Genomic DNA, 23,274 nt, shown 5'->3' with positions numbered 1-23,274 from the left:
TGCCCCCAGTGTAAAGTGCAAAAGGATAATGGATTACATGATACTTGTTTTCTAGGTTTTCATCATGGTACTTGCCCAAAGCGCCACAAGAAGTGGTTTTCACGCATGGACGAAATTATTTCTCTTTACTTTTTCTGATTTTTCTTTTTTTTCTTTTTTGTGGAAGATAGTGGATGCATGATAGGAGATGGAAGAAGGACTTCAGTGTCTCGCTTCTTTGGATGGTACCCTTGGCATATGTTTTGTAATAGACCATGGCTATGAAGGTATGCTCAAATTTGTTGGTAGGATGATGAAATGAAACTAGGGTAAACTCTTATGCAAAGGATTGGATAAGGGGGATGGAAGGGTAGAAAAGAGGTGTTGGATAATGGATCAGATATTGAAAGGTTGGTGCATGAATGAATGGAAATGTTGGTGGTATCAACATTGGCACACATCTTGAGTGGTGGTGGAGTGATGGAGGAAAAGTGGATCTCAAATTTTGAGATTTGGATGGAGGAACAACTAGGGATTTCAGGACATAAGAATCCAAAATCGATGATGGAGGAATAGATTTGGAAAGTTTGGATGGAGGAACAAAAATTTTGGATGTCAATTTAGATTTTTATTTAGACTATTGTGCTTCAAGGAGTCGCTTAGGGATCCACATGGTTTTTGATTTTTCGTGCTTTTGTAGTTATTTGAAATGCATTGCTTCTACAAGTGTCTTAGGAACCCATATAACTTTTGATTTTTCTTTCTTTTGCTCAGTGGGCCTTTTTGTCATTTTATATTTTTCCTCTTCTTTTTGGATCATATTTTTCTTTGTTTTGACATGTCGATTAGATGGGACACGTTGATCCTTGAATACATGTGGATTGCTTGACGTATGACTTTTATGCTTGGCATCCAAATTGCTTGGAGAAGGAAAAAAATGTGTAGATGGATAGGAATGATATGGAGGTATTTAGATGGATGGAAGATGCTTGAAGATGTATGCCTTTGTTGATCCTACATAAGAGATGGAGGGATATAGGGTCCTAAAATTGATGGAAGGGATGAAGGGAAGGTGTGTATTTGGATTTTGGTTTAGTGGGGATACCAACATCATGAGAAATGTGACTGAGGCCATGACCTTTAATATTTTTTTTAATATGTAGGGGTTCTTGCTTTTGAAGGTCTACCCCTTTGCCTTTATAAACATTTTGACTTGTAGGATACACTTTGCTTTGGGAAGAAGACGCGAGTCCATTATGAGGTGGAATGTAGGGAATGATAGGATCATGAGAGGGATTTGTACGCACGATGGATCCTTGAGGTGAACATGGAGGATTATAAAAAGGAGGTGAAGGGATACTTTGATCTTGACATGGAAAAGGACCATTGGATAGAGTAGGAAGGGTGTTTGACTCTTCATTTTGAATAGGATCGTTTGAAAAGGTGGAAGAGGCATCATGATCTTTCTTAGGAAGTTGATTAGGAATGGGATTTGGAAGGATGCTTTGCTCTTGAGATGGAAGGGGATCATCTTGGAAGAAGTGGAAAGGTATAAGGGGACCATCATGGGATTCTAGGGAGATAGGGTATTTTTCAACCATTGGATGGGATTGGAGAGTTTTGGTGTCTTGATCTTTTTTTATGATAGGACTTGTTTCATCATTTTTCAGATTATCCTCTTGACATGGAGACACTTCTAAGGAAGGGGTAATATTGTTGATATGCATGAGTGATTCTTGGAAGGTGTTCATGTTTTTGAATGATGGTGAATTATTTTGGATGGGACTCTCTAGAGCGGGTATGATTGGAATTGGAGTGCATGATGGCATAGAACCTAGGATTTTTAAATCATGTGAGGAACTTGTATCAAGATTGGGAATAGCTTGGATTTCCATAGGAGATAAAACTTGAAGGTCAACATGAAATGTGTCATCATTAGGTTCATTATTTGAGGGATATGGTATGGATTGTTATTGAGAAGCCTTAGGAGATGGAGGCATCATGGAAGAGATGGAGGCTACATGTGGGCCATTGCTAGACACAGGTTCATAATTAGAATCTTCAATTTCAATAACACCATCATCAAGGAGGTCTTAAATTTTATGTTTTAATTCCATGCACATTGAAGTCTTGTGTTTGTTATGCCTATGATATGCATAATAATTACTCAAAAATTCACATCCCCATGTGGTTTTGTTAGGCAATATGATAAGATTGTGCTCAAGAAGCTCTTCCAAAGCTGACTCAATAGATCGCCCCAAAGGTGTGAATTGACTATCTAGGGGATACTTGGAGGAAATGTCTTTTTGTCTTGGTGAAGGTGTCTTGTGATCTTGTATGAGATTTGACTTTTGATTTTCAATTACTTTATGCTCCACCTTATATAATTGTTTTAGCATTTCTTGAAGTCTCGTGTTCTTGATATCATGAAATTTTATCTCAAGAGGGGTCATTAAATATTTTTGTTGGGCTTGAATGTCATATATTTCTCTCTCGAGTTCTTGAATTTGTTGGACCAAGGTAGCCATGGAGATTTATGATAGTTTTGATTTGCAAGAATGGATTAGTTTGTAACGAGTAAGACTGCCTCTTACTTTAGTTTAGAAATCTTGATGTGACCGAGAGATAGAAGTGATACAAATGTCAAGATCAAATCGGAGCTAGTTGTTCGTTTAAGGTGATAATCCAAGTTTGGTTTCAGGAACGATCTATCTTGTATAATTCGTGATCTAAGCATATTAGGTTGATCAGATTGATGAATGATTGATTGAACTAGCTGGGATATAATCGACAAAATCGTGTAACACAACAACATGGGTACACTATCAAGATTATTATGCTCATGATGAAAAGACTAGATATACGCTCACTGTAGACTGATTAGGCAAGTATGAAAGATTTGAAAAAGCACCCAAAAAGACAGGCTTTTGGACTAATGGAATTAGAGGATCGTATGACAAAATACTATGACTCAGATGATAGTTAGAGGACTTCTAGACGACATAGCCAGATATTCGTACAAGTTGCTGCTTGTACTCGAATGATAGTATAAGGCTTATCAGACGACAAACTGTCAAAGATGATGATGACTCGTACGACAATATATCACTTACCAAATGAAAATTCGTATTGGCTTGTACGACAAACTAACAAAGATAAACCCTAGGTGTTAAGACTTGTACGACAATTTGAAGTTAACCAAATGATAATTCTCATAGACCAGAATGACAAACTAGAAGGTCCGTATGACACATGACTGGATAGGGATGAGTTTCTAACAAGGACAAAGTTTTGACCACTGAGTTTTGATGTTTTGGTTGTTTCCAGTTTTGGGGTTTGAGTTTCTCTTTCCAAGACAAAAACACAACAAACACGCAAGATATAAAGTGACTTCAAGCACAACACGCTAATTCTAAGGAAGTTGGCTAAAAGAGAAAACCTTTGCTTGCAAACTCAGATACACACCTAATAGCTAATCAGAATACGGTCGTTGAGTCTCACACAATGAATTCTTAATGTCGTATTAGCCGACTCCAAATGCTAATGGGGGCACAATATGACAAGTATCTTGGGAGAGTTAATATCTCTCTTGCACAAAGATTATCCCCCTTTCGAAGGTGAACCGGGTAGCTCCTATCTTAAAGTTCTTAGTAAGGATTTTTGTTTGAAATTATCCTTTGAAGTCGGGCAAGCGCAATTGAGTCTTATAGCCTGACAAGGTACCGAAACAAGATGTAGTCATGCAAGCATGATTGAGACCGCGAGGCCCTATAAAATGTCCGATATGAGAGATCTCAAAGAGAAAACTCAAATAATCCCGTCCTCCGAGACTTTAATCCTGAAAGGCCTATTTATTATAGTGAGTCGGAATGCTTGGGTCTAGTTGTACTCACTTGGGTTGTTCTCATAGGGTGATTACTTTTTCCCACTGTGACAGGCCCGCTAAAGGAACACAAATCTCAAAACTAGAAAAACTTCAAGGGTCTACATTTTTTATTGTCTATACAGACAAGAGCATACTCTCCTAACTTTTAGACTCTTCTCAAACATGAAAAAATAGATTTGTTCATTAACTATATCACAATTTAAGTGCCTAGAAATTATTTAAAGAATACACAATGTTCAGTTGATTCTCCTTAGGCAACCTGAAAAAACAACGAATCAGTAGTCGTATTATTTTTGAGCAATGAATTCTTTGACAGGCGTAAGTTTGATTGATAGATTCTTTGACAAGTGTTCTGCAAAAAACCTGTTAGGTTGTGAAAAATCTCTCAGGAAGACAGAAAACATATCAGGGTTAGCATTAGAATCATCAAATTTAATTAGAAAATCCCTAAAAAATCACTCTTCCTTTAATACGAGAAAACAAAAAATCATACGCGTAACCTTACAAAGCCATACGAGAAAATATTAATTAGTACGAGTTTTTACATAGAGACGTACGATTATTCTCAGCGAACCAGACAATAAAACTCAAAATGAAATGACAGAAATAAAATATCGTACGAGTATTCCCAACGAACCAGATGACAAAATGGAGAACTCGTATTGTGTGTTTCATAAACTCGTATGACAGTTTGCAGAGACTGTACAAACAAAATCTAGAAAGTAAAAAGAAATGATTGCAAGGCCGAAAAGTTGAATTCTCGAGCCCCATGGGGGGCGCCAAAAATGTGTGTGTGAAAAGTGGTAATTTGCAAGTTGTAAGAAACAACACTTCAAGAAATCATTGCATGCATGGTTAGACATATATAATTATGAATATAAAAACCATTAAAAATTGACCTATTGCCTTCTAAAAGATGCGAGTATAGACTTGCTCTCAGATTTGTCTAAGCAATACTAGTGACTAGACTACACCAAGACGAAGGATTTAATCTATATGAGCACAAAATTGAGGTAAATGGATGCAAGATTAAGCTATGAATGATTAAACTAAATATGTAAAAAGCTAAGATGCAATAATCTCAAAGCACAATATTCTCAATGAACCTAGAGCAAAAACAACATAATAACAATAAATCTCTAGGGTTTTTTTTTTTATTGAGAGATGAGAACTTGAATTTATAGAATATCCAGAGAGAGACCAATGGTCAAGATCAATTAATGATGAGCGGTCAAGATTCTCCAAGATGAAGCACAATCCAGGTGAATTGATGTGATTGACTGCTTTTCTCAGTTTTAAAGGAAATTGAGCTAAAATTAGGACAAAATCAGAAAACTGATTTATTCCATATTTTTATTCAATTTTGAGATTTAATTGATTTAATTGCTTTTATGAGATTTTTCAATTTATTAGATTTTCAAGATATCTCAATTTGATTCCTTTTTCCAAATTTAATTCCTTTTTTTCAAATTAATTCCTTTTTTCAAATTAATTCCTTTTTGCAAATTAATTTCTTTTTTTTTTAAAATTAATTCCTTTTTTATGATTTAATGGCAAATTTATTTATTAATTAAATCTGTTAGGATATTTAATTAAATAAATAGGATAATTGATTAAAATGATTTACTTAGAATGATTAATTAATTAATTAAATATTTAATTAATTTAAGACAATTTATTTGCCATGTGACATTGATGATTTAAGAATTAATTAATTAGGTGCTCAAGATTGATTTAATTGCCTTTGGTTAGGACCTTGGTGATGTAGACAAGATTAGGGTCCCATGGTTTAAGTGACCTTATGTAGTAGTGAGGACCACTCACATGTTGTCTCCCTCCTTGTTGAAAACCCAAAATGTAAGGTATATGTTCAACTTTTGAAAGATAGGGCTTTTTTTATGAAGTGGAATGGAGAGTGGCCTGCTTTTTTGTAGGGTTCAGTCTTGGGTAGATACCCATTGGGGGGAATCGTGTATTCTAAAAACATTACCAAATGGGTTTTATTTGGTTATTTTCTCGTGTGCCAAAGATAAAGAGTGGATTTTGAATAGTGGTCCTTTCCTTATGGGAGGTAAAGGGTTTTACATTAAAGATTGGAAACCCAATTTTGACCCTAACATGGAGAAGATTGACAGCGTCTCGTTGTGGATTAGGCTGTACAATCTCCCTCATGAGTATTGGGATTCAGAAACTCTTAAAATGATTGGTGAGAAATTGGGTGTTTTTTTGAAAGCGGATGAAGCATTGGAGTTTAAAGAATATAATATGTATGCCAAAATTTGTATTCGATGGCAAGCCATTCATCCACTTCCCAAATATGTTGAATTAAAATTGGGAGAAGGGGTATGATGCCAACCCATTGAGGTTGAAGTTCTCATAGAGGAATGTTTGATTTGTAAGAATAAAGGGCATACAAAAGTTGAATGTTGCAGGGAACCCAAGGGTAAAGGGTTGATGAATAATACTTTGCAAGATATTCTCATTAAACTGACGGAGGCTAGAGCAAAGGGTGTAGACATGGCAAATCTTTCTCCCAATATGAAAAATGTAAAGGATGCTAAAAATAGAGTTTCAGTTTAAGTTGAGAAGGTGGGAAATCATCTCTCACATCAGAATAATATTGTAAGTAACAATTGTGATGTGTAGATAGTGAATATGAATTTGGAGACATGCTTAAAGGATTGTAGGGATGTTGGAAATCATGCTAACTCACAACTAGATGATGAGGTTATTGATCCACAAAATACTTTGATTCCAATTTTAGAGGCTCCAGTTCTAGATGGGGTACAAGGCTCAACAGGAAAAACATTGCAGGCGGAGGAAAAGGACATTTAGATAGTCCCAGAGGAAGATGTAGTAGAAGATAGTATTTTGAAAGGGACAAAAGAGGAGAGAATTGGATTTGGTCTAAAAAGCGATCCTAAGTTAATTGCTTTCCATGAAAGGGGTTTAAATCTCTCAGTTATTGTTCCCTCATAGGGCAATGATCCTATCGCCGAGGAGGAGATGAATGAGGGATCCGGTTTTTTTTTATGATGGTGTCTTCAAGGATATACAAATCTCACCAATTCAGACTTTGCATTTCAATGATGAAGATTTAAAGGACTTGGACTCACCTGAGAGGGAGGGCCTGTAATTCACACAAATAGATGTTGATGGGGATGACCTAAATGATTTTGGTTTGCAAGATGATATGGGCAATCTAGATGTTCAAACTCTTAAGAAAACTGAATCCAAACATGAGTAACCAAGAATTGGTGAGAAGAAGGCTTGGGGTCCTAAATCGAGTAGAGTCCAGTTGGAAATTGCTGGAAGTGAGAGGGGACAAACTAAACTTAGATTGGGAAGAGACTATGCTTCTTCCCAAAGGCAATGAGGTTCCTTTCGTGGAATGTTAGGGGTTGCAATGCCCTTGAAAAATGGTGGTTGATCAAGAGATGTCTTAATCAAGCGCAACCTGATATGTTATTTCTACAGAAGACAAAGTTAAAAGATTTAGAAATTCAAGCTTTTAAATTAATATTTCAAAGGTGGGGTAGTGTGTTCATGGAAGTTGAAAGAGTGTCAGTTGGTTTGGGCATTATGTGGAATGATGCTACAATAGATGTTGTGTTAATCAGATAGGCGAAGAAATGGCAATGGGTAAGGGTCTCTTCTAAAATCCTTCATTATTATTTTGATCTTTTCAATATTTATGGTCCGATGAGTACTGCCTATAAGAGAAATCTTTGGGCACATTTGACTGGGATTATTTCTACTATGGGTGATGTTGTAAGTATTTTTGGGGGTGATCTCAATGCTACCCTAACCTCTACTGATAAAAGAGGTGGTTCAAACTAGTATAGTCAAGTTCAACAATATTTTAGTGATTTTGTGCTAGAGAACGAGATGTCTGAGGTGGTTTTTAGATATGGTGCTTTTACCTAGACAAATATAAGGGTTGGCTTTTCCAACATTACGAAAAAGCTTGATCGATTTTTTTTAGTTGGAAATTGGCAAATGTTATCGTGGCTAACTGAAGTTGATATCTTACCCATTCATGGGTCGGATCATTATCCGATTAGCCTCATTATTCAAGATGATTTTGCACCTATGAGATGCCCTTTTAAATTTGAAATGATGTGGTTTAGAGCTACTGGTTTTACTGAAAGGATAGTTGATTGGTGGTTAAATTTGCCATCTTGGCATGGTAACCATGCTTTTGTTTTTACAAAAAACTCCAATTCCTAAAAGAACCGTCTCAAGGAATGGAATAGGGAAAGTTTCAAGAAATTTTTTGCTAAGAAGTATCTCATTGTGAAGGATCTAGAAGAACTACATAATCGGGTTATATAGAGTAGAATGTCTGATGTTGATTTTGAGGTGGAGAGAAAACTTCACCATGATTATCTTGAGGTCTTGGCCAGCCCAAGGAAGTATTCTGGCAACAAAATTCTAGGAAAACATGACTTAAGGATGGTGATAGGAACATAATTTTTTTTCATAGCTCTGTTAAAGTAAGAAGATCAAGGAATAGAATATTTTCAATCCAAAATCAGGAAGGGATTGTGGTAACGGATCATAAAAGAATTCAGGATGTTGTAGTTTAGTTCTTTTCACAACTATTGATGGAGGATAACCCTCAGATGGATGCTGAGGGCGATATTTTAGATGTTATTCTTGAATGCTTGATAGAGGCTCAGAATGGAATGTTAATGGATAGGGTTTCGATGGAAGAGGTTAAATGTGCTCTCTTTGCTTTGAGGGGTGATAAAGCACCATGACCTAATGGTTTCCCTGATGCTTTCTTCCAAAAGTTTTGGTTTCTTTTTGCTAATGATTTGTTGCAGGTGGTTGAGGAATCTTGTGCTGGAGGGTTTGTCCTTAAAGATTTCAAAAATACCTTTATTTCTCTTATTCCCAAAAAGGATGAAACTATTTCCTTTGATGACTTTCGGCCCATATATTTGTGTAATAAAGTTTACAAAATTATCTCAAAAGTTATTGCTAATAGATTGAAAGGTATTTTGAATTCAATTTATCTGAAGAACAAAGTGTTTTTTCCCCGAGTCGATCCATTGTGGAAGGAATCATTATTGCTCATGAAGTGATCCACTCCATCAAGGTGGCTGGAATAGATAGGATGCTCGTTAAATTGGATATATCAAAGGCTTTTGGCAAGGTGAGATGGAATTTTCTCTTCAAAGTTTTGCAAAGGTTTGGTTTTGGGAGCGATTGGATTGGGTGGGTCAAGAGTTGTGCTTGTACACCAAGGTTCTCTGCCCTGGTTAATGGGAGCCCTCAGAAGTTATTTGAATCTTCAAGAGGTTTAAGACAAGGTGACCCCCTGTCTCCTTTCCTGCTTATTATTATAGCAGAGGTATTAGGCCACATCTTATTTCAAAGAAAAGGAATGATGGGTTGTGGAAAGGTGTTAAAGTGGCACAAGGGGGTTAGAGTTGTCAATTTGCTGATGATACTTTATTACTTGGGGAGGCTTCTTTGTGAGAATCTCGGCTAATAAAGCAAACTTTGGATTTGTATAGTAATTGGTTTGGGCTTGATAAATTGGCGAAAATCTGAAGGTTATTTTTTCAACACCTCCCCCCCAAAACAAGTTGAAATTTATCGTATTTTGGAAATGAAGATTGGGGGTCTTCCGGGAAAATACTTGGGTATTCCTCTTTTTGGTGGGGCTAGCAAGTCTTCAATTTGGAAAAAAATTCGTTGATGTTTGTCTTCAAAGAATGGATGGATGGAAGAGTTGTTGGTTAACCTCTGCAGATTGGATTCTTATGCTCAAATCTGTCATTTATGCTATTCCTTCATTTTCCATGATGTGCATGAAGATTCCTGCTAAGGTCATCGAACAAAACATGCGAAAGTTTTTTTGGAATGGGGCTCAAAATGAGGATAAAATCCCCCTTTAGGCATGAGAGAAAATTTGTAAATCTAAACAACATGGGGGGGCAGGTCTCCAAAATCGGTAGAAAATGAATGAAGCGATGGGGGCCAAATTGGTGCGGGCTATTTACAAAAACCCAAATCAACTTTGGGTCCAAATTTCAAGAGCAAAGTATATTGATTGTCAAAATGATTAGAGGATATTCACTGTTGCAAATCCCCCACATGGATCTGCTACATGGAATTTCATTGTATCTTGCAGAAAAGTGGTGACAAATCATATCTCTTGGCATATTGGGAATGGATGGGATGATGACTTCTGGATGGATTCTTGGGATGGTAAGAAATTTTGGGCAATGTTGATAATACTTTTAAAATTAAAAGGGTTCTTTGTGAAGCTTGGGGAACAAAGGTGCGAGACTATATGGAACAAACTTTTATTGATGGGAGATTGGAATGGGTCAGGAAGTCGGTAGATGATATTCTGCAGGATCCACATCAAATACAAATCATGAAGAACTTTTTTAATAGTAGAAGAATTTTCCTATCAGAGAAGAGGGATGAAGTTGTTTGGTGTGGACCTAAAAATGGTGTTTATTCGATCAAAATTGGATATCAATTAATTGACTGTAGTGAAAGAGAGGAGGGGTGGCTGGTTAATCTTTGCTGGGGTAAGGAATGTCTTCCTAAGGCAGGGACCTTTGCATGGTTGGAAATCAAAGGAAGGATTCTAATAGGTGAGTGAAGGAAAAGATTGGGCTTCCTGGGTCCTTTGAAATGTGTTATGTGTGAAAGGGAAGAGGAAAGTGTTAATCACCTCCTTCTAAACTGTGAATTCACCTATTAGTTGTGGAGAATGGTGCAACATAAATTATTGTAGTATGGACCATTGTCGACCACCCTTAGGATGTTTTCATGAGTTGGTCGGTATGTTATAGTAAGTTTTTTTTCTCCTGTGTTTGGAAAATTTGGAAGGAGAGGAATAGACGAATCTTTTAGGACAAATTATAATCACTGGAAAATATTTTCAATAGAATCAACATTTCAATTGAGGAAATTATCGGGGTTTTTGCATCCAAGTACTCTTCAGATAAAGTTGCTTTCTCAAAAGAAGATACTAGCATACAGAACTATTGGCCAAGCATTAAATATCGACCCGTTAATGGGCATGTTCGGGCTGATCCTTTGTCCTCTATGGATTGTAATGTGAAATGGGAAGTGCCTCAGGAAGGGTGGTGCAAGGTCAATTTTGATGGTGCCTCGAAAGGCAACCTGACTATATCAGGAGCAGGGGTAGTGATCCGGGATTGACATGGAAACATTTTGATGCTAGGAACTCAAAGGCTTGAAAATGGAACCAATAACGAGGCAGAGGTTCAAGCAACTTTGTTGGCAGTGCAGTGGAATTTAAAATTTGGTGTCCAAAATTTGCATTTGGAAGGGTATTCACAAATAATCATCAATGCCGTCATTAAATATAAAGCTAATTCATGACATTGAAACAAATATATCTCCAAGATTAAAAATGATTTAAATTTCTTTAATAATTTTAAAATTACACATGTGAAAAGGGATGGAAATGAGGTGGGAAATATATTGTCCAAGTGGGCTACATCATTTGTTGAAGTGCTTGAAACACACTTGGAATATTTCCAAAATATAAAGGAGGTTGATGTGGACGGGGAAGTACAAAGTTTTGATTAATTCCACTCATTTGAGGTGTTGGGAGAATGTATGGGTGGGACAAAATTTAATTATATATAGGGCTTCAGGCCCATTTTTGGCTGCATCGTATGCTGGTGAAGTGTGAAGGCGTCAGTTATGGAGGCCACATTCACTTTGTATACCTCTCGCCAATAGTTGGCCTTTGTTGGGGATATCTCAGAGAAGTGTCTGAGATGTATTTTTTCAAGCATGGTGAGGATGCATTCATACAACTTATTACAATGTTGTTGGGGGATTGTTTTCTCAAAATCATGCATAAGTACAAAACCAACATTGATGTGGTGACCATGGTTCTGGCATGGGGTCTAGAGCTAGGAGAACAAAATGATGTGTTGGTGGAGGTAATGAGACTCTGTGTGGATGATGATTGGCTAGGAGGTTTGATGGAGTTGTTGCAAATGGAAATGTCGAGAGCGGGTTTTGATGTTGGAGAAAGTTTTGATATTGATGGAATTCATGAACTGTAGGAGTTGGTCCCATACATTTGGTGGCCTTTTGGTCCGGATAGAGATGAATGATGTGGAGAGGCAACCATTGCATGGGATTCCCTCAAATTATTTTTGAGGGAAAAGATGGTGGAGGCATGAGGTGACTCGGCTAGTTTCTGTGCAAAGGGTGGCCTTGCGAAGGTGAGGATTCGAGGAAAAGGCAAATGAAAGGCTTCGGGAAAGCGTTGGGTATGAGTTCAAAAGGCGATGGGTGGGGTTGCAGGTGGTGACTTGGGTGAAGGTGGTAGTGGTATTTTGGGTGTAAGACCGAGTAGTGATGCCCTAGCTCGATACAACATGGGTGTGTCGATGATATTTTTCTATTCATGTAGTAAAAAATCTTTTGGGTTTTTTTGTCTAGTTTCTTTTTGCATTTTGGACCCAAAATTGTTTTTCTTTGCTCCTTTGTGTTACAAAGTAATGTGTTGTAATGGTGTCTGTTGGTTTCAGGGTGTAGGGTGTTGGTGTTTTTTGTATAGGCCTACTCAATGTATAAATGATGTAATCTTGACAATTTTCCTGAAATGCTAATATGGATGGATGGTTATTTTTTTGTAATGGCGGATAGGCTGGGGTGTTGGTAGTTGGGGTTTGATTTATCAAACATTTTTGTTATCAGTTATGAATATCTATATTGTACATTTTGAATTATATCAATAAAAATATAAATATTACCGATAAAAAAAAAGGAAGATAAAAAGTAGCTAAGTTTAGCTTAAATGAATAAAAATAGTAAAAGACCTAATTAATCAAAAAATTAGACAGTGTCCTAATTACTCCAACACCTCCATTAAGATTAACTTAGGAAGTAGCTAAACAAGCTAAGGTGAATGAAAATGCAAGCATGAATAGGTCCCAACAACAAATGCCTGATTAGGTACTAATGTACAAACTAATGCAAATCTCTCACAAATGGAGAAAAGAGAAAAACCCAGTGGGAGAAAACTCCTCTCTAAAAAAGAGAAAAAAAAATGAAAGAGAGTGCATGTGACTAAGCATTAAGGACTCCAAATGTCCCCCAACTTACTAAATCAATCAGAAAAGTACAATCAATATCCCTCCATAAGAGAGAAAGGAAGAGATGATGTATTTACCCATAATGAAGAAGCTCCAATGCCGAAGGTGAATGCTTGAAGATAAACGTCGAAGATTATGCAAGAGCAATAAACCACGTTCCTCCCCTTAGGAAGAAACAAATCCAATGTCCAAGATAGAAGAAACTCTATAAAGGGAGATGGAAGGAATAGTCTCATGATGTGTGCCATGCAAGACTACTCAATTTTCCATATGTGTGAATGGTGATGTGCCAAATCAACTCAAGAAGATCCAAACAATAATGAAGATACTTGATGAACAACCTCAAAAGGCACTAATGAAGATGTGATGACAAAAATGTTAAATTTTCCATCAAAGAGGAAGTGAATATCCTCAAATATGTCGCTAATGTCTGCAGTGTGCGACTCAAGAAATAACCCTATAATATTTGGAAAGAAGTCATCCCACAAAGTTAAAATTGGAAGGGAACAATCAACCTTCTAAATTAATCAATGGGGGACATGCATAGGCTAATGCCAAGGTCATTAGAAAAAATAGATTATGTAGATTGATATGGATATGGTGTCTTATTGTGAGGAGTGAGAACATAAAAACAAGCTCCTCTAAAGTAATATCATCAAGTGGTATGCAATTTGCATGTGTAGGGGGAAGAAGAAATTTTTCTACAGGATCCTCTAGGAATGGAGATATATGAGGGTATCTATGCATCTCCCAAAGTCTAAAATGTAAAGTGCTAGGGACACTCAAGGTCCAATATAGCACACATAGTGCCATGATTAACACTAGAACAAATCACTCCTTAAATATGGTCTATGATAATTTCCCAAGATATACTACCTCCTAATGTGGCTAGTTCAGATATGAGTCCATATAAATAAGGCAAAATATCCAGCCACCTAAGATGCGTTGGGATGTCATTTCACCAAGAATCATAATTTCCCTTTGTCAAACTAATTTAACAAAAGGATTGTTAGGGTTTAAGGCAAATTGGAGCAATAAACAATATTAAATATATTGCAGAATAAGAGAGGCAAAAATAACAAAACACAATAACACAAAGATTTAACGTGGCTCACCCAATGTGGGCTAAATCCACTACATAAACAATCATTCACTTATTTTCTAATATCTAATGAAGAGCAAATTACAATATGATAGCCAACCATAATACAATGCCCTCATAACATAGGGTTTTCATCTAGGGCAAACAAAAACACACAAAATATCCATCATTGGATCTATGACCTAATGATAAATGGTAGGGAAACCCCCCACACTCATGTATCAACACTAATTAATATAGGGAGAAAACATGACTAAGAAAGTCACCAAAATTTAAACCTATCAGCATGATCAATCACCACATACCAACAAGGATGAACAAAAATACCTATGATAGCTCCTCAAATGAAATAATCAAACCACAAAAACCTCAATTTACTTGTAAAGTAGATCAAATAAAGCCCTCTCCCACAATTAAATCCATTCTAGGTGCCAAAACATCCAAATAATCAACCAGATAGTGAAAACACTAAAATTTGAATAAAATATAGCCGGGGAAGAATTTGAAAAAATTACATATATAGATTTGAAGAGCTCTGAATCATCTTTCTAATGCTGCAAGAATCATGAAAATCAGAGATACTGGGGAAAATATATGAGTTCACACACTGATAATAAAGATCTAACTTTGATTGAGTATAACAAAAATTTGGAGTTGAATCTAATGATGAGGCCTCCAATGGAAAGTGCTTGGAACCAACTTGCTGATAATATCTTGTTTTCCCAATTTTGACACTATATGCAAAAGTTATGGCAAAAAGAAGAATAGGATAAATTTAGCCAATTGACAACCTATAAACACGACCCTTGTGATTTAATTTCTCCAAAAAGCTGGTCACTTTCTACAAAATCCAACAAATACCCAAATAGTTTTTTGGGGTGAAGAACCCACCCTGAAAACCTTTTTTACTAAAAAAATTGTAGAATTTTTTTTATGACTAGAACTTGATTTTTTATTTTTTTTAGTGCTATTTTTAGCTTTATTTTATTTTTTCTTGCAAAATATGATGAATATTAGTAAACTAAGAGCAACCCAACTAGATTTTTGTGGTTGTGAAGAGAACCCATTTTTTTTTCTCCAAAATGAGTCCTTTTTTTTTTCTCAAGGTCGGATTCTTAGAAATTAGATAGGAACTTAGTAGCTCTAGAGCTCTGATACCATGTTGGATTTATTTGTTGAACCCTACAAGCCCATGAATCACTTGCAAACAAAACACCCATCACAAATGAAGATAAAAAGCCACGATCAATATTATGCAACCTTGAGAGAGATTGATCCAAAGAGGAACCTGATATGTAGATTAACTTGTAATGAAATGGATAGATTACAATCAATGAATGAATTTATTTATAGAAAGCAAGAGAAACCTAATCTAAAATTAGGAAACTAAAATTATCTGAAAGAACTATAGATTAGTTGACCTAAGTGAACTTAATCTATTAGTAGCCTAATCTAATAAAAGATAAAAAACACCTAGGTTTAGCTTAAGTGAATAAAGTAATTAAAGGAGTGAATAAAGTAATTAAAGGGTGTAATTAATAAAAAAAAATATAATATCCTAATTACTCTGATAAGATATGGTAATAGGGAAAACCTCAGGATTCCAAAAAGGTAATGCTTAGTCAATTTTTAAAGGGAAGGATCAGGGTCTTAAAAATTAAGGATAGAGGGTTAGCGATGATGCATGCCAAAATGGTAGCAAGGTAAGAGGTTTAGTGGTAGCTTGATTAGCACCATAATTAATCATTTTGCAAGGTTTTAATCAAGATTTCAAGGTCAAGAAAATGAATGAGAGTGAGTGATAAGAGCAAGGAGGTAAATGATAAGCCAAATACCTTACACTCAATAAATACTAGAATTAGCCAAATTCAGACCTCTTCAACATGGGAAAATAGCCAAGGACAAGGAAAAGGGGACCACAACCAAAAGTAAACAACATGATGACCTTTGTGAACTATCTTTGATTGGCTACCAAATAAGGATAATGAAATGAGCAAAAAATGGAAGGTGCTCAAGGTAAAGAAGTGGATGGAATTAAGTCCCAACAACTTAGACATATTCTTAATTTATTTTATGACGTGTTATGACAGATATGACAAGTACCATGAAACATATTTCCATGGATATTTTGGGTGCCCAAGTTGGGTTATGATAGGTTGTAAGAGAATAAACTAGTTTTAGTCAATTATAGTTGATTCTCTTACATCTACAAGTGTTGTAAGTTATGACATATTCTAAGACAATTGTAAGATGCATAAGAGCATCTGTCATAGCTTAGTTTTAGTCAATACTAGGTGTCCAAGCTTGGAAGGAAAAATTCAAATATTATGACAGTTGTAAGGGATGTAAGAGAATAGTGTACAAGTGTCCTTTAGCATGTAAATGGTATGAGAAAGTGTACCATGTGGATTTGGATGTCCATTCCTCCTTCCTTCGTCTCGAAGCTTCCCAAAAGCTTGTATTCTCTATAAATAAGGTGCTTGAGGAGTGGACTTCAATAGGTTGATTTGCTTGTATTGTTATGCTACCAGAATGACTCCATAATTATCAAGTTGTTAAATCTTGGAAGGGTGTAACTCTATATGTGTATTGTAACCATTGTTTATAGATTAATACATTGGGTTGTGCTTTGGAGTGTAGAGTTTTTATCCCAAAAGTGTTTTCCCCATATATATTGATGTTATGGTATAATTTATTTATGTTTATGTTATGTATCTTCTCTCTGTAATTGTTAAAAGATTAAAAATTTGCACTATCACCTCTCCTTAGACTGGTGTAGGAATCATTTCTATATATCTTGCTTCCTTCCAACTAGAACAATGATATATCAACCTTTAAAATCAACTAAATATTTTTATTATGTCGAGAGGTATGGATACAATCATAGAATGGGTCTTAAGGACCTATGTAAAGAAAAATCATTGTCAATAAACTTGACATCTTCATTGATGGTTACACTTGGCAGTCTGTATCGTGACAATATTGTGCAAATGGTAATGGAAGTGATGTTAATTATTGTAGGTGGATTGCATAAACATGATTTAACCCATATCCAAGTGTTATATTTTAGAAATCATTTCGTCGCTCTCATGTCTATTAAAATGCCAATCTTGGCTATAATCAATGATAAATTCACCTCTCCATGTCTATTAATATCTATTCTCCATTAATTTATATTCACTTTTATAGCTATTGAAACTTGTTCATTGCTATTAAAGTCCACAAACTTCTTGAGAATAGGTACTATTATTGACCAATGACAATTTTACCATATCATTCAAGCCTTTGAACAATTCTTTAATATTCTATTTTGAATATGGTGTAGGTGGTCAACTATTGCCTCATAATTGCTTGGAAGAACAAATAAGAAGACAAAAAATATGTGCAATACCCACTTGAAAAGGTGCCTTTTGCAAAAGAAAATTTATTTGACAACGAGTTCAACTTTATTAATGGAAAGGGACAAGGATGTTTTTGTTGAGAGTAGTACCTTAATGAAGGAGGATAAGATTGCAAATAATCCAACTTAGTTGATGCTCTCACCATAGTTTGCAAGTTATTTGATTCATTCTATGATTAGAAATGTGAGAAATGTCTTATAGCATATTTATAAATTAAGATGTTACACTTAATCTTGTATTAGTCTCGTTATGCAAATAAATAGAATAAAAGGAGTATGTCGAAGTCTTGGAGACATACTATGATCTTGATGGTTTCATGGTCACACAGTCAAGTTCCATGGTGGGACCACTTGCACTAAATAGGTAGTGAACATTGGGAAAGTATTGTGGTAACTGATTGAAAGGTCATTTATTACATGACAAATGGATAATGATTGTAGTCTTAGTTATTTTTTTCTTTATATTTGTCTAATTTGGGAATGAAGACACTTTAGAAAAAAACTATGGGAATGAAAACTTTGAGTCGATAAGGTTAGTGATATAATAGATTAATCATATATTGGATAAATCTGATAAATAGTGTAATATCATTTAATTAAAATATGAATAAGAGTATCAAATTGAAAAAAAAATGAGAAATATGATAATACGTTATAGAAAAATAGATTGTAAAATATATTATTATTTTTGTATAAGTTTATTGTACTTTCATATTTGTAAAGTTTTAATTTATTTACGTTTAGAATTCTATTTATGATATCAACTATATATATGTGAAAATGAATTGTGATAGTGTAAATTTATGATTGTAATCAAAATGAGATCTTTTATATTTAAAGGAAGGTGGTCACCACCAATACAAATGAATTCAAAACAAAACTTGCAAGAGAAAAATTAGAGGTGTGAAGGTGATTCTTCAAAACAATAAGAACAAGGGAAAAAGAAAAGACGATTCAAAATATTCAATGAACTATTTAAGGAGGAATTGACATAGATGGTGGTTCATATGTAGATGATAAAGTAACAAAAACTAGACAAATATTTTGTTATTAAATGATAAGTTTGAAAAAGTATGAACGTCTTCTTAGATACCTACTTTCAATATGCTACATCGTGTTGGACTTCAACATAAAGATTTGCTATGAAAACCTAAATGATTAACTATTGAAACCCATCCTATTAAATATTTGATAAAATACAATTATATTGCGAAGCTCATAATTTGTTTTTATTTTTAGTAAGCTTGTTTTCTTTATTTTTATCCTTTTTAATTTCTTTATAATAAATACGTGACACGTTCTTATTTATGAATGCTAGATATTTTAAATTTAATATCTTTAAACAAATTTAATATAATTTTTTTAAAATATAATATATTAAATTTTAATTTATACCCAATATCCAACATCTATAACCATAATGAGATTATCTACCTGCCATATTCATTAGTGAAGAAATCAATCTATTTCTTGACATAAATAGTGAAAGAGAAATCATGCAACTTATGCATGTGATTGTTCATATCTCAGCTTCAATATTTTGTCTCTATTTTCTAAAAATATACAGCAAACAAGAGTTCTATAAAAAGTAGAAAACGAATCCCAGTAATTCTTCGTGTTAAAAGTAAAATAAAATACAGAGAATGATTAAAAAATAAAAAATAATAAAAAAATGGTTGCTAATCCCGAGTGTCGAAACTGCATGCAACTGTGACTCCCCAATAGACACCAGTTCTCATTCAGGATTCCAGAGAAGATCAGTTTGCTTATTGTAAATTTTATGTATTATCAATTAATCAATATGTAACGTTTTTTTTGTAAACATTTTTATTCACCAATTTCAAACCCCAATCACGGGAGAAATCCCAAGCTGAGCTAAAAACATCCAATATATTCTTCTGTCGGCGCTTTTGAACATCGACTGGAGTGAGCTAAAAATAAATTTCCCAGTTCGGAAAAATCAGAAAAAGAATCTCAGGCTTCCCGCGCATGTGGGGAAATCTGGTGGGGTGTAGATTCTCGGCAGCAATCACCACTTCAAGATAAATATTTGATTTCCGAATAAGTTCGCAAACAAATTTAGCCGAGGTTGCCCAAAGATGAAATGACCGATTGATTGGGAGCAAGCGGGCCCGGGAGATTCGAACCCGCGACGGAAGGTATACTTGCGTGCATTTTCAGAGCTCTGATAAAAAGATGAAAAGCAACTGCATGAGGAGGGAAGTGCCATGCTCGTTCCATACTGATTCTGGTTTGCCTTTGCCTTTGCTTTTGCCTTTGCAATGTTCCGCTTGAAAATGATTGTAGATTTTTCAATTTATGGAATCATTGTTGATGGTGCTGCGGCAACAGTGGATTAATTTCAGCTGGAAATTGGGTGTTTGGGATTGTGACGGTTTGAGTTGGGAGAAATGATAAACGGTGAGGAAGGTTGTGGAGCCTTTGCCGTTCCTTCGCCCAGGGTTCGAAGCTCGGCCGCCTCCGTATCCTGCGATTCGAAGGCAGCTGGGACCGTGTTTTCTGAAATGAGCGAATCGGAGTGCGATTTGAATTCCCCGGAACAGTGGAGGCGGCGGAAGGTGAAATTTCTGTGCAGCTTCGGCGGCAATATTCTGCCTAGGCCGTATGACGGTAAGCTCCGATACGTTGGGGGAGAAACCCGTATTGTGCGTGTGAGTAGGGATATTTCATTTTCAGAGCTTGTTGTTAAGATGTCAGAATTTTATGATCAGCCTTTTACGATTAAGTATCAGCTGCCTGAAGAGGAGGATTTGGATGCTTTGGTTTCTGTTTTGAGCGATGACGATCTCGCAAATATGATGGAGGAGTATGATAAGTTAGAGGCTGCAGATGGTTTTACCAGGCTCAGGGTGTTTCTGTTTTCGGCCTCTGAGCAATTTGATGTTGCTTCTGTTTGCGTCGAAGCTGATGTCGACCAGAGGTTTGTGGATGCTTTGAATGGATTGCCTGAGTCTGTTAGTAGCTCTGACATTTGGAATCAACACACTGAATTTCTTAGAAGAAACGAATCTTTTAGCTCCTTCAATTGTGTTGGTCATGAAAATGGATTGAACCCTAGGAGGATCATGCAGAATTCCCAGCAAGATACGATTCTTGTTGCTTCTCCACCTCTTTCTCCTTTGAGGCAGCCATTGTCTCCATTTGAAGAGTCTAGCGATCATTACCGCCAAGAGCACCAACAACTCTGGACGTTGGGAAGGCAGCCATCATCTCCGTTTGAAGAGTCCAGTGATTATTACCGCCAGGAGCACCAGCAATCCTGGACATTGGGAAACTATCCTCGTACGCAAGATTCTGCGCCGTCTATGGCAACAGCAGGGTGTCCTTTCCAAGAAGCAGCTATGCCGTCAGAGGCACTATTAGGTTATCATAAGTACAAGCATTCTATGAAAGTCTTTCCTTCAAATGAGCTTTATTACACAGGCTCGCCAGAATTTGAGAGTCCTAGAGATATCAATAGAATGGAAGTTGCCAATCATTGGCCTGAAGATAATCACAAGCATCCTATTCCGGTTGCTGATATTGTGCCCCATCAAGTTAATGTTCATCAGCATCACTTCCATCAGCAGCCGCCCCCTCAGCACCAGCAACAGAACGTGCATCCTGTACATCAGCCTACTGTTGGCTACTGTCCGCCAGAATTCTTTCAAAATTCCGAAGTGTCTTCACCGCAAAGAAAAATTGTAATGCAGCCTGTGAAATACTGTAGACTGTTTGAACATTTAGAACAAAATGAAGCACAATATCTGGCTCCAGAAGTTTATGAAGGTGAGATCTCTTGGCATGGGCCTCATCAACCTTTGTCTCATCCAGTGACTCCTGATTTTGCAAACACAAAAGTTCCGCAAGTAAAACTTGGTTCACAAAATGTGGCAGTTGGTTGTAGAATTGGTGAAGGTTTGGGACGGAATGTATTGCATCATGTACCAAGTGCTAGTGAACTTGATAGGCATTCAGAAAGTCAAAAGCATGCACAGGCTGTTTGGCAGCATGAAGGCAGACTTGATTATGGTAGTGCCCAGTCAAGTCCACATTTTGAACCTGCAAGTTCTATTGCAAACCATACCATCCATTTACCCTGTGGCAGGAATGTCAACCAGCAGCACTGCCAGCTATCAGGCACTGGTGAAAATGTAGGATTAATTGGACAAAATATAAGCCAAATACATGGAAGGTTTGAGAGGAGCTCTACATTTGAAAATCCATATGAAAGACGATTTGCATGTGACATGAGGAGTTCAATCATGCACGCTGAACATCCATCTTATTATCAGGACCAATGTGGATCAAGCAAACTAGAATGTCAAGTACATAATCCTCAATCTGTAACAAAAGAAGGGTTGCTGATGCGAAATGCAAGTACACAAGTGGATCAGCTGCCACCCTCTATAGATAAGGTTCAAACTGATATCGGCTATCGAGACAGAGTAGAGAAAGCAAGGGCCTGGGTTCTGGATTCCACGAATTATCAGAGAGATACAATACATACAATACACAGGCCTTATGCAGTAGAACCATCTGGGGTTTTAACCACAGAGGAAGGCATATTTAGAGATGCCAGTCAAAATTCTTATGCAGAGCATGACTCTAGATGGTTGAATCCAGAAGTAGTGTACCATGACCCTTCATCAGCTGATTTATACAAGCATGCTACTTGTGATCAATACGAGCTTTCTACACACGTGCCATGTAATCTACAACATAAGATGATTAATAATCAATTAGACAGTGACCTGGTGGTTCATTTGGGTTCCACAGGTGGACAGAGTCAATGGTGTTATAGTTCAGGAGATGAGAGAAGCCAGGAGTTTGCTTGTGCTCAAAGGAATGCTGAGAACATGGAAATGGTGCAGCAGTCTTATGGATCTTCGGATAAAAGTGCAGTTGATGTTCATAATTTTGCAGGGGTCCACATAATAGATGACCTTTTGCACAAAGAGATAGCAAACATATCACAATATGAAGAAGACCCACCAAAAGAATTTAATCAATATTCAGGCCCTGAGATCACCAAGGAGATTCAAGGGGATCATCCTGTAACTGTTTCATCTCATTATCAGATGCAAAGGCAGCTTGGAGGGCTCATTGAAGAGGTTTCAGTTGCATTTGTTAACTCAAAAAGCAGTGTCACAATAGCTAATACTGCTTGTTCTCACATTATAACCTCATCAAAGGTGCTTCTTTCCAATAGTCTTACGCTTCAATTGCCCAATGAGATCTTATCATCTGCATTACCTTCCTCTGGTCCTCCAATATATGACCAGAGTCCAGTTAATAGCACTAACATTGCAGGACCAAAGGATTTATTGTCTGAGACTGAAAGAGAAGGGCAGTTCAATGAGTTAGAGAATCCTGAGTTGAAGACTATTGGAAGAGGACATTTATCAGAAGAGATTGTTTCAAATATGGAGGTTGCAAGAAATGAAAATTTGGAGAAGGATGCACCTGAGATTTCTTTGAAGGATAGGCCAGAAAAAGTTGCTTCTGGAAAATCCGAGAATTTGAAGTCAGCAGAGCAAAGTCCTATTTTAGCAGCCTCCACCACAACTTCAACAGCAAAGGTAGTAGGGACAGAACCCCTTGTGGCCAGCACAAGAGAAGAGGATAGTGAGGAGGCAGATCAAAAAGCTTTTCCCACTGCCTCCAGTATAAAAGATGATCCTCCAGAGGAGAAACTTCCCAAGGTGTGAGCTATATTCCTTTTTAGTGTTAAATGCTTTGACAATGAAAATTGAATGTACAGAAAATTTCTGGTAGTCATGTTTGAAAACAT

At 36.3% G+C, this 23,274-nt stretch overlaps 1 protein-coding gene across 2 annotated transcripts in view; it reads left to right on the top strand.

The window, feature by feature from the left end:
- Positions 1–19,176: 19,176 nt before the first annotated feature.
- LOC131036684 (uncharacterized) overlaps positions 19,177–23,274 on the top strand; it is a 67,325-nt gene continuing 63,227 nt past the window's right edge. The window contains exons 1-2 of one of the 2 annotated variants that reach the window (XM_057968633.2): positions 19,177–19,731; positions 19,833–23,185. In XM_057968633.2, coding sequence (XP_057824616.2) covers positions 19,892–23,185 — 3,294 coding nt within the window. In that variant the 5' untranslated portion in view covers positions 19,177–19,731; positions 19,833–19,891. Of the gene's footprint in view, positions 23,186–23,274 lie in introns of both variants that reach the window. The other variant, XM_057968634.2, reaches the window with a different exon arrangement.

This window comes from Cryptomeria japonica, chromosome 1 (genome assembly GCF_030272615.1).
Source record: "Cryptomeria japonica chromosome 1, Sugi_1.0, whole genome shotgun sequence".
Classification (NCBI taxonomy): Eukaryota; Viridiplantae; Streptophyta; class Pinopsida; order Cupressales; family Cupressaceae; genus Cryptomeria; species Cryptomeria japonica.
This window is presented reverse-complemented; position numbering and strand designations above follow the sequence as displayed.